The sequence below is a fragment of the Vulpes lagopus genome, chromosome 5, assembly GCF_018345385.1.
Source record: "Vulpes lagopus strain Blue_001 chromosome 5, ASM1834538v1, whole genome shotgun sequence".
NCBI classification, from domain to species: Eukaryota; Metazoa; Chordata; class Mammalia; order Carnivora; family Canidae; genus Vulpes; species Vulpes lagopus.
The window spans coordinates 31,056,367-31,069,425 of record NC_054828.1 but is presented as its reverse complement, the minus strand read 5'-3'; the positions used below and the strand labels follow the sequence as shown (position 1 = coordinate 31,069,425).

The following is a 13,059-nucleotide window of genomic DNA, read 5'->3' as shown; positions in this document are numbered from 1 at the left end:
GCCAAGTGTGTGTGACCCTTCTATGGCCCACGTGGTGGAGGCCCCAGGAGTGCAAGTGCCCTGCCTCCCCCGAGCTCTCAATGGGGATGAGATTCCTGAGCAGTGATTTCAGTATATCCATGTGCCACTCACAGCTTGGAGTTCCTCTCATATGGTGGGTCTTGTACACCATAGGCTAGAACACCCGGCAGCCTTGTGCATCAGCCATCCTACTCCGGGGCCCTGGCTCTTCCTTCTCCAAGCTAACAGTATCAGCTGTCACTAGGAGGGCTGCTGTGTGGAGCCACACTCCGGGCAAGGTTTAGGGTTTAATAAAGGGTACAGGAGAGCTGCTAGAGATTCCAGACCAGTCTGCATTTAGGACTATTCACAGCCTGGACAGTCTTCTATTGTAAATCATTTGAATGACTTAAATAGATCCTAGGTAAATCATGCAAGTCTCTGCAAAATGGAGTATTTGCCACAAATAGGTTTTGAAGGGTGTTGGTGAAGTACAGTTTGTGCCATGTGAGATCCAGAGTCCTTGAAAGCATTATACCTTTGTATGATACATTTTCACGGAGGCCTTTACATCCAAGAATCTCCGTGCCCTCTCTGAAAATACTGACCTTGCAAATGCTCACAAGAATCACCCAAGGCTAACAGGAGGGATGAAGAGGCCCCCAATTCCTTCTTCTACCCTCAACTTGGGCTGCTCACTCAACCATGGCTGCAGCCATCAATAGACTGGAGCATGCCCCTTCCTTGCCTCAAGACCTACTACCCGCCTCACAGGGGGAATTGAGAAGGCCAATTTAATTTAATTGATTACCACTTACCAAGCTGTGGTTACTCCTCTGAGAGGCCTATTTAAAGTTTCTGAGCTATATAGAGATAACAAAATAAAAAGCAACAGTGTAAGGCAAAGGACGATTATCAAATTGCTCTGGGGACTTTCAATGTGAAAAAGATATAAAAGAAAGATTGAAAGGTATTAGTCTGGAAGTCTCACCGAGGTCAGAAGACTAGAGCAAACCTTCTTAAAAAGACTTTTGAAACAAAACTTCAGAAAATACTCTCCACACACATGCACACTGCAGCCCTTTCTCAGATAAATATGAGTTCCTGTCTTAGACTGCATTAACATTGTTAACCTATTTTAAATTCCTATGGCACAGCAAGAGTCTTCCATACTTATAAGATTTTTTTTTAAATGCATGAGCTTTAAACTCGTTTTCTTACTTTAAATAGATGTATATTAACTCTCCGGTTAGGCTGCAGGACCTCCTAGCTTAGTGTAACAGCCCAACAAAATAAGAGTGGCTACAAACTCTGTAATTTACTCACAGGCATAAATGGATATATAAATGTAAAAATGTGCACAATATTTTATGCCATGCTTGGCTTCATTGTGACCTAATGTTTATAATATGTAAATAATGGCTTCCTTTTAAAGCGAAGAACTTTTAATATACAGATTCATCTGAAGTCCTTTTTCTTTGATATAAACAGAAAGAAAAAGAAAAACAAATTTTTTTGCAATAAATAAATACCCAATGACAAAGGTTACCACTGAAGGGATTTAAAATGACAGAAGTCAACAGAAAACTTTCAATATCATACTTCTACTTTAATATGAAGATATTGTTATCAAAGGAAAAGACTCAAGAAATTCTTTGATAAAAATAATCTCACACTATCTTTGAAGCGGTTTCATTTATTTTACTACCCACTGTGTTCCTTATCAGAAGGCCAAGGGTAAGAAGTTTCCTAGTTATGATTAGGAAAGAATCTGATAGATCAGAAGACCCAATTGAAGTTGGACATAATAAGTATTAAAGTATTACATGACATTAATCCTGCCATTCCATTACTCTCTCCATCTTTGTGCACAGACTAATTATTCTGAAGCCAGTGTTCAGGAGAAAATAGAAACATACTTACTCTGGGCTGGAGTAATCTCTTTATTGCATCAACAAGGCTTGCTCTGTATTGGTCCAGAAACAGGCTGACATTGAGAAGAGAGCAGAATCCAGATTAAATTGGGTTTCCAAGTTTAATGATACTAATGGAGGTAAGTACAAGGGTAATTACACATGTTTACTCAACACCAAAAAGGGAGAAATTGTTTCCCTCCATTCAAGTGTCTCACTGGAAGAAAAAAAGATTGTGGTCAGTGTTATCCGACCAAAGCCAAGTCATCAACGTGCAATTGGCCAGGATTCACACATGACTGGGCCATGTGTTAGTGTTAAAGGGATAAAGTCTAAGCTGGTGTTTGGGGGAATCATTTGGTTGAGATGAAACACTTCCCATCATTAGAGCCTAGTCTCTGTAGACCTGGGCCATCGGCCCACTGAGGGTACTGTGAGGCCACCCTCCAGAAACAAACACCTGTGATGCCCAAATCACAGAACAGATCTCAGGTGATGATGGTCTTTAGTGACTAGGAGCAGTGCTGATGTCAGACTCAACCAACGACTCAGGAGTAAACAGTTTCAAAAACAAAGACCAGATTTGGGCTAGGTGTCACAGAGACCACAGCAACTCTGGGTTTTTCTCCTTTGACTTTCAGGAGAAATCACTTTTCATTGATTTTTTTTTTCCCCACTTCCCTATGATTTTTCATTTTCCTCCTTTGGTCTTTTGAGAATTTCTATTATTGCTCTGTTACTCCTTTGGTTGGGTCAGTCTGCTTGGGGCCGATTTCCCTTCTCTGGGACTTGTGGGCTAGAGCACTGAGCAGCCTTGTGCATCAGTCATCCCATGAGGGACCTCCATGGAGCCCCCTATCCCCCACCCCTTCTAATGCTGCAGTTTGCTGTAGGACCCTACTCCTCATATAGTATGAGTAAGTACCACCCATTCTAGGGCCCTGCCTCACCTTATCTGAGCTAAGGGTGACTATCAGCTGTTAGTATGAGGGCTGCCATATGGAGTCACACTACAGGCAAGTGGGGAGTACAGTGTAGGGTTTAACAGCACTCCGACTTTGACCTTTCTGCTATGTGTGAGGTCTCCACAAAAGGCCTCAGTTTTCCTGGTCAGTAAAGGCCCACCTATTAAAAAAAAAAAAGGCCCACCTATGTGGCTGATATGGCCATCACATCGATAATATATATTAGCTGACAAATATTTGATGAATACCTACTATATACTATGAGCTGTTTCAGGCCCTGGAGACAAGCTAGGAATAAAATAAAGAGCTTCTGGTCTCTATTCATTTATGTGCTGCAAGTGCTAGCACAACATATACACCTAGAAGGAACTCTGTAAGTACCTGCTCACTGGCTGACTAGCAGATCAACATGGTCCTCGAAATCAAGCAGCTTATGTAGAGTGTTGGTTTCAATGACCCTAAAACAGGGTGTACACACTCCTTTACTTGTATTGTTAAGGGAGAAGCAACACTTAGGTAGGAATGTCTCACCAATCCAGTTCTTTCCCAACTCTCTCTCTTTTTTAAAAAAATATTTTATTTATTTATCCATGAGACAGAGAGAGACATACACACACAGAGACATAGGCAGAGGGAGAAGCAGGCTCCCTGCAAGGAACCCTATGTAGGACTTGATCCTGGGACCCTGGGATCACACTCTGAGCCGAAGGCAGATGCTCAGTCACTGAGCCACCCAGGCGTCCATTTTCCAATTCTCTCATTTGAGAAAGAGGAGTGGGGATAACAGTTTATGAGAATTTGCCAAGAAGTCAGTACTTGGGTTCAACTACGGTGTGTTCGCTAGAAGATTCTTCTATAAAAGGATGTTTTGAGCAATGGAAAAAGAATCCTTTCAAGATGAGTTAGAAATCATGTCTAGAATGGGAACCTTATCCCACTCCATCCATCAACCAGGATAACCTGACAATGCGCCAGGGGAAAATTTTCATATCATTCCATGAAAAAATACTTAAATCTTAGAGTGTAGAATGTATCTGATTCAAATGCCTGTAAGTCATACTAATTGGTGATTAATAATCATTAAGGGTTGATGAGAAAGGACTCAAATTCTGTGTGGTTTTTAAAGTTTTCAGGACTATATACCTTACTCTTTAGTGAAGTGATACTATCTTAAATTTTAATGATTAAGCATCCTGTTGTATGTGTGTGTATTTTTTAAGATTTTATTTTTAAGTAATCTCTACACCCAACATAGGGCTTGAACTCACAACCCTGAAAGCAAGAGTTGCACACTCAACCAACTGAGCCAGCAAGGTGGCCCTCTGTTTTTTTTGTTTGTTTGTTTTGTTTTGTTTTAAGAAGACTAATTGCTGTAGGAAAATCTGTCAGTTTCTCAGGCCTGCTGGAGAGCTGGCTGGTTGGGATATACAACATTAAGCAAAAGAGCAGTCTTCAGTTTATACCTGTGCATCCTATAGGATGCACAGCAATTTCTGTCAGCAATAAATAATCAGCCCCTTAAAAACTGAGCTTAAAACGTAATCTTATAAAGAACAACAGTCAACATTGGTGACGTGACAAAGATATTAACATTGCAGCTCACTGGAGAATGTGACTTAACACCCAAGCACCCATTCCAAACACAGTTGTTTGAATGGTGATGTTGTCTACTCCATCCTCCCAAATTAAATTTCCTCAAAGCAATTTCTATCATTCTTGAATAAGCCTTTATTCCCAGCAAGCTCACCTTTCTACTTACCTCTGATGCAGAATTTATAATGCTTTGTAGGATATGTCATATGAGCAATTTCAATGTGCTTTAGTGGGAGTGATACATAATCTGAAAATTCACCCCTTAAATAAGTCCTAATGGGCTCAGAGAACAACAGTAGCTTAAGTGGATCTACTTAAAAAAGGCTGAGTGGGTCACTGATTAGAATGGAGATAGAATTTCAACTCTCCCTTCCGTTACTGATCAAAATACATGGACAGTCAGTCTAGTTTGGCCATTAAAACACACACACACACACACACACACACACACACACACACACACACACCACCCTCTATGTAATGGACTTGTGGAATCAACTCGCTTTGTTTCACTGATCTGAATCACAGATTTCTCGACAAAGGGAAGATACCGGGCCACCACTTTCCCTGCCTCCCATAGGGTCAGTCAGAGTTTTACGCAGAGCGCAGGCATCTACTTCTCTACTCAGAGGGAAATAAATTAGTGTAGCCGGCAAAGAGGCATTTCTCTGGGAGCATCCACAGAAAGGAGACCTCTGTGTAATCTTTAAGGTGATATGTGAAGTTAAATTCCTTGTTGTAGATTTAACTTGCAGCAGAAGAATGGCCTCTAACAGTTTTTATCCACTGATGGTTGGGGAGCCAGGGACTGATGGAGGTTCTGATCTCCCTTGGGGCTCTCACCCAGGGGGCCCGATCTCTGGCAGTCTGTTTATCTTCTCTGGGACTGAATTTTAGGTATGAGGTGAAAGGACTGGCTGCATTTGTGTTAAAGGGTTTTTCAGGTGTAAAGGTGGTGATTTAGAACTATCCATGATCACAGCATCTGGAAGAAAATGAAGATATTCCAGAGGCTGTTTTGAGAAAAAAAAAATTCTTCCATAAAAATACCTTAAACACCAAACTTTTTTCATAATTTAGAAAGACAAAAAAAAAAAAAAAAGAAACAATCCACTATATGTAGTGTAAAAATGCTAAGGGAGTCAGTGAGGCGGTGTAACCTTCCCCTGCCACTATGTCTCTCCGCAAAGTCTCAGACTGTGTGTGCAGACATGGTGTGGACTGTCCGGCAGACCTAGCTCAATCAATGTGTCAGGCTATGGATGGCATTTCAGACCTGCTTTCCAAGCTTTTAGATAATTCCTATGTATGGAATCATTTTTTTATTTTTGCAGAGCTACAATAAACTGGAAGGCCATCAAACATACACTGAAAGCGTTCATTGGATTAAAAAAAAACACACACACACAACATCTTACTTCCAGACTCTTAGATTATTGTGATTGAACAGGAGTGTAGAAAGGCAGGCTGAAAATTAACAATCACTTGCTATTCTCAACTCAGCAAGGACGGGGCTGGACTGCATTCCAGCAGAAAGGAATGCTTCTATGGAATTCGATGTTAAATAAGTCAACCAAGGAACTTAATAGGCAGGTTTTTTCCTATACCTGTGGTTGAATATTCTAATATTTTGATGTTTGTCAACACCATCCTTTGCAGGTGTGGCTGTACCTCGATTTTTCCTTCTGTTTATTTCAAAGTTGACATTTTACAAGTTATTTAGGAACTGTTGAACCATGAAACTATATTTCATTGTCAAGTATGCTGAAAGGTGAAATAATGACTAGCTTTCACAGCTTGCCTCTTTATTTTATAATCTAGTTGAGCTCCTAAATGTAGATGTGAACTAAGAAGACTGTCTTTTCTGGGAAATAAGTTATTTCCCCCATAGCCCACAGGTTTATGAATGTTTGAATGTAAATATATGAATATATGAATGATTTAAAAACATAAACATATCACCCGCTCGTTGTAATCATGTGCATTTTACTTGAACCACAATGTGGGTTTGGAATAGGTTTGTGAATAGAGCTTGTTTTCATGTAAATGGGATCAAGCAGTACCAGTGGTTAGCTATTCAGAGAATCAGACAATGCCACCCTTGCTGGAAATGCTTCAATAAGGAATTTAATCCATGTACTAATATTTGAACTCCAACTCTTGCTTCATATTCCTATGGCCTAATCCAGATCTCATTGACTGACAATAACCAAAGGGTGGTGTGAGACAGTGTGATCTATTTATGTGTGGCACCTATTTCTGCCACTGAGTATTTCAGGTTTCATCTTGGAGGTAGTGTCTAAAGAGAGGGTTTTTTGTTGTTGTTTTTATTCCCCTCCTCTGTGACACTGTAAAAAAAAAATGCAGCATAGTCTGCCTGCCTGTCCCTAGAAACAGCACCCACAGAATAACTGACAGAGAGACGCCAAATTGACAGGACATAAAGAGTGCCCAGAGTCTGTGCTTCACTGCTTTGCGCACAACATGCATATTATAAATATCACCGTGCTTTCTAAGTTTCTAAGCAGCTTACCCATCCCTGTGAATATGAAGAGAGACCATTACCAAAGCATTTCTTTTGGAAATAATATCAGCATTGCAGTGAGAGTAGCTTAATGTTTCACATTTACAAATGGGAAATTATAAACAGCCTGACATTCTGGCACTTACAACACCAGGGGGAAAAAAACCCAACTTAACACCTCACGCATAGAAAAGCCATTTATAAAATAAAACTTGGGTGTACTTAATTCATTTGAATCCGTAAATTCTCACATAGCTACTAAATGTGTGTGTGTGGTGTGTGTGTGTGTGTGTGTGTACATCTAACATTGTACTGCGTTATGTATTTGTAATGAAAGCCTTCACTGAATATGCATTATGTATATCAGTTGTACGTGACCCTGTTGTTCGCTAGGGAAAAAAGACTATTTCTCAAACATGTTGTGTGGCTATTTTTAACCTCACTGAGAACATTAATCAGAAAAGAGCTTAAATCTTACTTCCTCTGCTTGTCTTTCTGGTACAAATAGGATGACATGGTGTGAGTGTCCATAACACAAGGTCTGACAAAGCCAGGCTGTTCTGATATTTTTGTGAAGGACACATTTAAACTCGAATCTCCTGGCCAGAGCTGACTTTCTCCACATGTCGGAGCCCACGGGTGCAACCCTCATCTAAACCTCCAAGAAGATGCTGCCCTCCTTCCTTCTTTCTGCTGCTCTCTGATCTGACTTTCATGCTTAATCTGATCTGATCCTGCCAGCATTATCTTCATCTGTGCAATGAAACCTGGAGAATCCTTTCTCATATTTGGTGAGGAGAGGCATTTACTAAATTACTTGTTCAAATCATATGGTGAGGTCTTAGCTCCTTATTTTTGGATTAGATGAGGGATATAGCGTTAGGCACAATATCAATGATTAGTTCAAAAGCTGTTTTTCCCTCTTTGGGTGCAAGGTTTTTCCAAAATTGGGTGCAAAGACACTAAAAGGGCCATGGAAAGCTAGAAAATCTCAGCTAGAAATAGAATAGGATACTTATTTTCCATGGGGAAGTATTTTTCAGAAGAAAAAAAAAAAGAAAGATCTGATTCCAGTGACTTACATAGAGGAGTTACCTATTGAAAGTCTTAATTTTAAAATAAGAATAGTAATGACTGTTTGAAAATCTCATTTAACTCTCCTTGAGGGAAGTCATCTATCTCCAGGTTCTGGATCTTATAATTGGGTTGATCAATACAACAGAACTTCTTCGGAATCTGAACTTGTTGTGTTTTCAAGTCTCAAGTGTTGTAAAAACATAATGAAACTACAAATAAGATCTTACTCTTCCCGGGGAAAATATTTTTGAACTGTCAATGTTTCCATATGCTGAAATAGTTATTATTCAACACGCATGAAGGAAATACCTAAGATTATTTGAGATAATTATTAAGGTTTGATACATATTTATCCTGTAACTTAGGATCAGACTTCATTGACAGTAAGTAGACTGAGCCAAACGAGAAGACAAAATATCTAATGTAAATTATTTTTAAAAAGCAGGCACCTGACAGAGATTTTAATGTTATTTGCATAACAATAAAATGTAATGTTATAATTCCTGTTTTGCGTATAATTAAATATCTTAATTGAAGACACTGAAAATTTAGATAGCAAACATACATTTTAAGAAAAGATATTTCCCCAAAGATATTGCACAAATGGATTGATTTGTCGGAGCATATATGTGTGTGTACACACATGTACCTATATTCCCTTATATCAATAGTCAGATCTTTCCTAAGAAGTAAGCTAATTGAGCTGTTTGTGTTGATAAACTCCTTTTTCTCCAGACTATTCCTCTCCGAGCCATAATTATTTGCAATTTGCCTAAGTCGTCCATTTACTGATACGTCAAGCATGAAACAGAGGCAATTCCAGAAAATGGAAATGCTTCTCAAAATCAATCTTTGGGAAATAATGTGGTAGAAGTTACTGTGTGATAGAAGACTACCTTATAACTGTCACATGGAGATGAATATTAATTTGTTGAGGTTAAGGTGGCTTTGTGCTTCATTTGTTGACTTTGCTTAGCCGTCAGCAAAGCAGCACAGCCCAATTACTCCAGCAAAGCTATTTTTCCTAACAGGACTTTTATGATTTTTATGTACTTACCAGTCAGCACACATAACAATGCCAAAATGTCCTTCCAGTTGAGAGACATCTGTCTCATTATCCCATCGTAAAACGCTTGAGGAGAAAAAGATTTTTAAAAATCATACTTAGGTTTTTTTTTTTAACTTTTGATTTTGAGCTATTAACATTCTTTTTTGTGGCACTTGAAATTATTTAAAAGGTATATACAAATTATTTCAAAAGGTATAACAAAAAAAACTAGGGATGGAACTGTCTGCTCTGTATTTTATTTAGCCTTCAAATCCAGAAGAGGAGAATTCTCTATTTATATATAATAGTTAAGTTTGTGCTAGTTTTTATGTTTTTTTTTTTTTGGTAGATGAACCCAGGAAAAATATCTTATTTTTACTGTAGCCATTACAGTGAGTCTAGACTCTTAACATCAATGAGGTACATATTGAGATCAAAGTATTCCCCATCTGACTGGAATACAAATTCATAAAAAATAAATGATGTGAAACTTGGTGTATATCTATTTTGCCTGGCATGTCAGTTGCATTCTTAGTGATGAAATGAGCGATCTGGCAAGATAGATGAAAAGAAAAGCCAAATTTCATTTGGTAGTTCTCAGGTTTTAGGCATATTTTAAAATTCACCCATCCTGACACTCAGTCTCCCAGAAGAAGATCAGGTTTTCAACCTCATATTAACAACAATAATTAATAACCATATTTAAAAAATCTAGTTGTGCTTATAAAGCTAATGAAAGATTTTAAGTTACTTTTATTTTTTTAAAGATTTTATTTATTTATTCATGAGAGTCACAGGGAGAGAGAGAAGCAGAGACACAGGCAGAGGGAGAAGCAGGCTCTGCAGGGAGCCCAATACGGGACTCAATCCCGGGACTCCAGGATCACGCCCTGGGCGGAAGGCAGGTGCTTAACTGCTGAGCCACCCAGGCGTCCCTTAAGTTACTTTTAATAATAACTGTGATATTAGCATTTTACCATATTAAAATATTTTAACGATTCCTTCCTCCACACCAAAACTGATTTGCAGTGCTATTTTTCAAAGTAAAATTGTGCTCCTATTTTCTATTTTGATTATTATTTTAAACCAAACTGAATGAGCACATCTCATCCTGTCCAGGTATATTTGCTTATCTGGGTTCTTTATTTCTTCCACATCTTCCTGAGGTGAAAAGCCAAATGTTTAAAAAAAAAAAAAAAAGTCTTATTTTGGTAAGTCCAAAAGTTCTTCCCAGGTACACTAATATACATTAACAGTAGTGAATTTCTTAAGATGGAAAAGATTAAACACATCACCATGAAAATATTTATGCACACTGAGCATGAGTTACCCATTAACTTATTCAAATTATTGTTACTGAGCACCTACTATGTGGCAGGCCCTGTGCTGGGCCATAGGCTATGCCTTCTTGATGGTAGCCTAGCAGGACATGTGGACACATAAGCCCATAATTCTGATACTGTGTCCTATGTGTTGTGTAAGCATTATAGACTCAGAGCTCCAGGAGGACTTTCCAGAAGAATCTGTCATCCTGTGACACTTGGACAAGCTTTATAAATTAACTCTACTGTTGTACTTGCTTCGGCCCACTGGAGAGCCAAGGATTGGAGGAAACCAGGAAAACCCTAAGAGATTAATGCTTTCTTTGTTTTTAGATTAATTCCTCAGAAACTCCATGCACCTAGGGAGAATGGGACACAACCAATACCAACTTATATGGAAACACTGAGGCCTCCCATGTGGCTGGGACTCCAGCTCAGTGGGAAACCAGGCCTATTCAGCTCCTGTCAGAGACCTAAGAGTCTTTTTTTTTTTTTTTAATTTTTATTTATTTATGATAGTCACACAGTGAGAAAGAGAGGCAGAGACACAGGCAGAGGGAGAAGCAGGCTCCACGCACCAGGAGCCCGACGTGGGACTCGATCCCGGGTCTCCAGGATCGCGCCCTGGGCCAAAGGCAGGCGCTAAACCGCTGCGCCACCCAGGGATCCCGAGACCTAAGAGTCTTAAAGAGTTTCTACATGAACAAGCTGGTTTAGAATATAGCTCTATAACTGACTTTTTCAAATCATCAAAGTAATGACCCATCACACAAATTTTGGGAAAAAGAGAAAAGTGTTAAAATTCCTCATAATCTTATCATTCTGTAACTATTATTCAGAAAATGTTTCTAATACATAAGTAATTGCTAAAGCACACGAAAGAAAGTGTCGGAAATCCTGTGGTGGATACTGGATATTGGATTCCTGAGGTGCTTCAGCCTCTTGATTCAACAAAGACAAACTGGAGAGATGAGGGTCTAGGCAGCAACTGGCTATGGATTACTGCAGCAGATTGAACAAGAGTGATTCTAAGGAAACTGAAATGCTTGGCTTCGCCATGTGGATCACAACGCATTCCCAAAAAGCATTTTTTTCTAGTTCTCATGAGGCTTATGACTATGCTGTCCCCATAACCATAAGCACATGACAAAGAGTGGTGTATAGAACAGAGTCTAGCTTTGGTGTGACAGACACATCACACCTAAGTTCAAACTTCGGTTCCTTCATTGGCTGGTTGTGTGAACTTGGGAGTCTGCCTTCCCATCTATAAAATGGAGATAACAATGGCCACCTTCTTGAACACTCAGAGAGCACCATTCACATTGTATTCTGGATTTGTGGTGTACACATAGTATACAATGAGAAGGCTGCCCCCTGGAGCTATGTAATCCGAAGGGCTTCTATCTCAGAAGGCAATGGGTGATGGTGACTTCAATATTCAAGGAGCTGGTCCTTTCACCTCTTCTTTTCCAATGACCTTACCCTCCACCCTTCTCAGATAACTTACATGATGATCAGCTAGAGCAATACTTTAGTTGTGGAGAAGGATCAGATTTCTGTTGTTGTTTTATCCAGTCTGTTACAGACTGACAGTTTTATAAGATACAACAAATATTAATAGCAAATGAGATTTTAAAATTCAAGACATTCTAAACACAAGCCCACTGATGAGATGATTGGATATCACAGTAGTGCTCCTAAACATTTACTTTCAATTTCTGAACTCACCTCATTGATCAGTAACAAGCAGTTCCTAGATTAGTTCCAGTGTACGGCCTATTTGTTAAGTAGCACTGTTCTAGACTTTGTCTTTATGAATACCCGAAACCCTGACCTACCCTTTCACAGCTCATCCCTTCCAGAAGGTACTCTAATCCCAACCATTCTTCAGTCCCACTGGCCAACAATCTGCTAGTCCCATCACCATGTCCCTATCTCTCTTCCATAATGTTTATCTTCTCTCTTTACACAGCTCACATCCCACAGCCAATCATCTTAATTACTCCTTTGCATACACTCTCTACTCCTTTTTCCCTTTCTTACTTCCTCCTATCTGTAAAATCTAACTCTCTGCCTGTTCTGAAGCTGTACCTGTGCACCTGAGTGTGGGCGGAGAAAGCTCAAATGCATCATGATTGGATTTGCTTTATTTATTTATTTTTTTTTTGGATTTGCTTTAAATTCATGACAATGAACCTCAAGTGGACCCTTGATGAAGTCTGGCAGTTAGACTTAGACTTTTTTTGTCCACTTACTTATCCGCCCCATCCCCCATCTCCCAGGTTGTTATTTTGTACTACTTTCTCTGTTTCCAAATTCTAACACTTCCTTTCTCATCCTGACTTTCGGCTGATGATCTTGCTACATATTATACTGTCAAAATTGTAGGTATCAGATGAGAACTTCCACAAACTCCCACCACTACAGTTTCGCTCCTAATAGCATCTTATCTATATATTCTGCCCTCCTGCCTGTTATCATAGATGAATTAAAGATACCATACCCCTATCTAAAGGTAGTACCTCCTCTTATACACTAGAGCCTTTTCATCTACTCTAGGATATGGCTCTAGAAATTCTCCCTTCTCTATCCTATAGTATCACTTCTTTCCTCTGCA

The 13,059-nt window shown here is 39.3% G+C and overlaps 1 protein-coding gene across 6 annotated transcripts in view; it reads right to left on the bottom strand.

Annotated features, from left to right (window-relative positions):
- The window catches only part of CAMKMT (calmodulin-lysine N-methyltransferase), a 393,129-nt gene that overhangs the window by 14,800 nt on the left and 365,270 nt on the right, over positions 1–13,059 (bottom strand). For all 6 annotated transcript variants that reach the window (XM_041754705.1, XM_041754709.1, XM_041754711.1 and 3 more), the window contains 2 exons: positions 9,130–9,204; positions 1,924–1,987 (listed from right to left, as the gene is read on the bottom strand). In XM_041754705.1, coding sequence (XP_041610639.1) covers positions 1,924–1,987; positions 9,130–9,204 — 139 coding nt within the window. The remainder of the gene's footprint in view (positions 1–1,923; positions 1,988–9,129; positions 9,205–13,059) is intronic.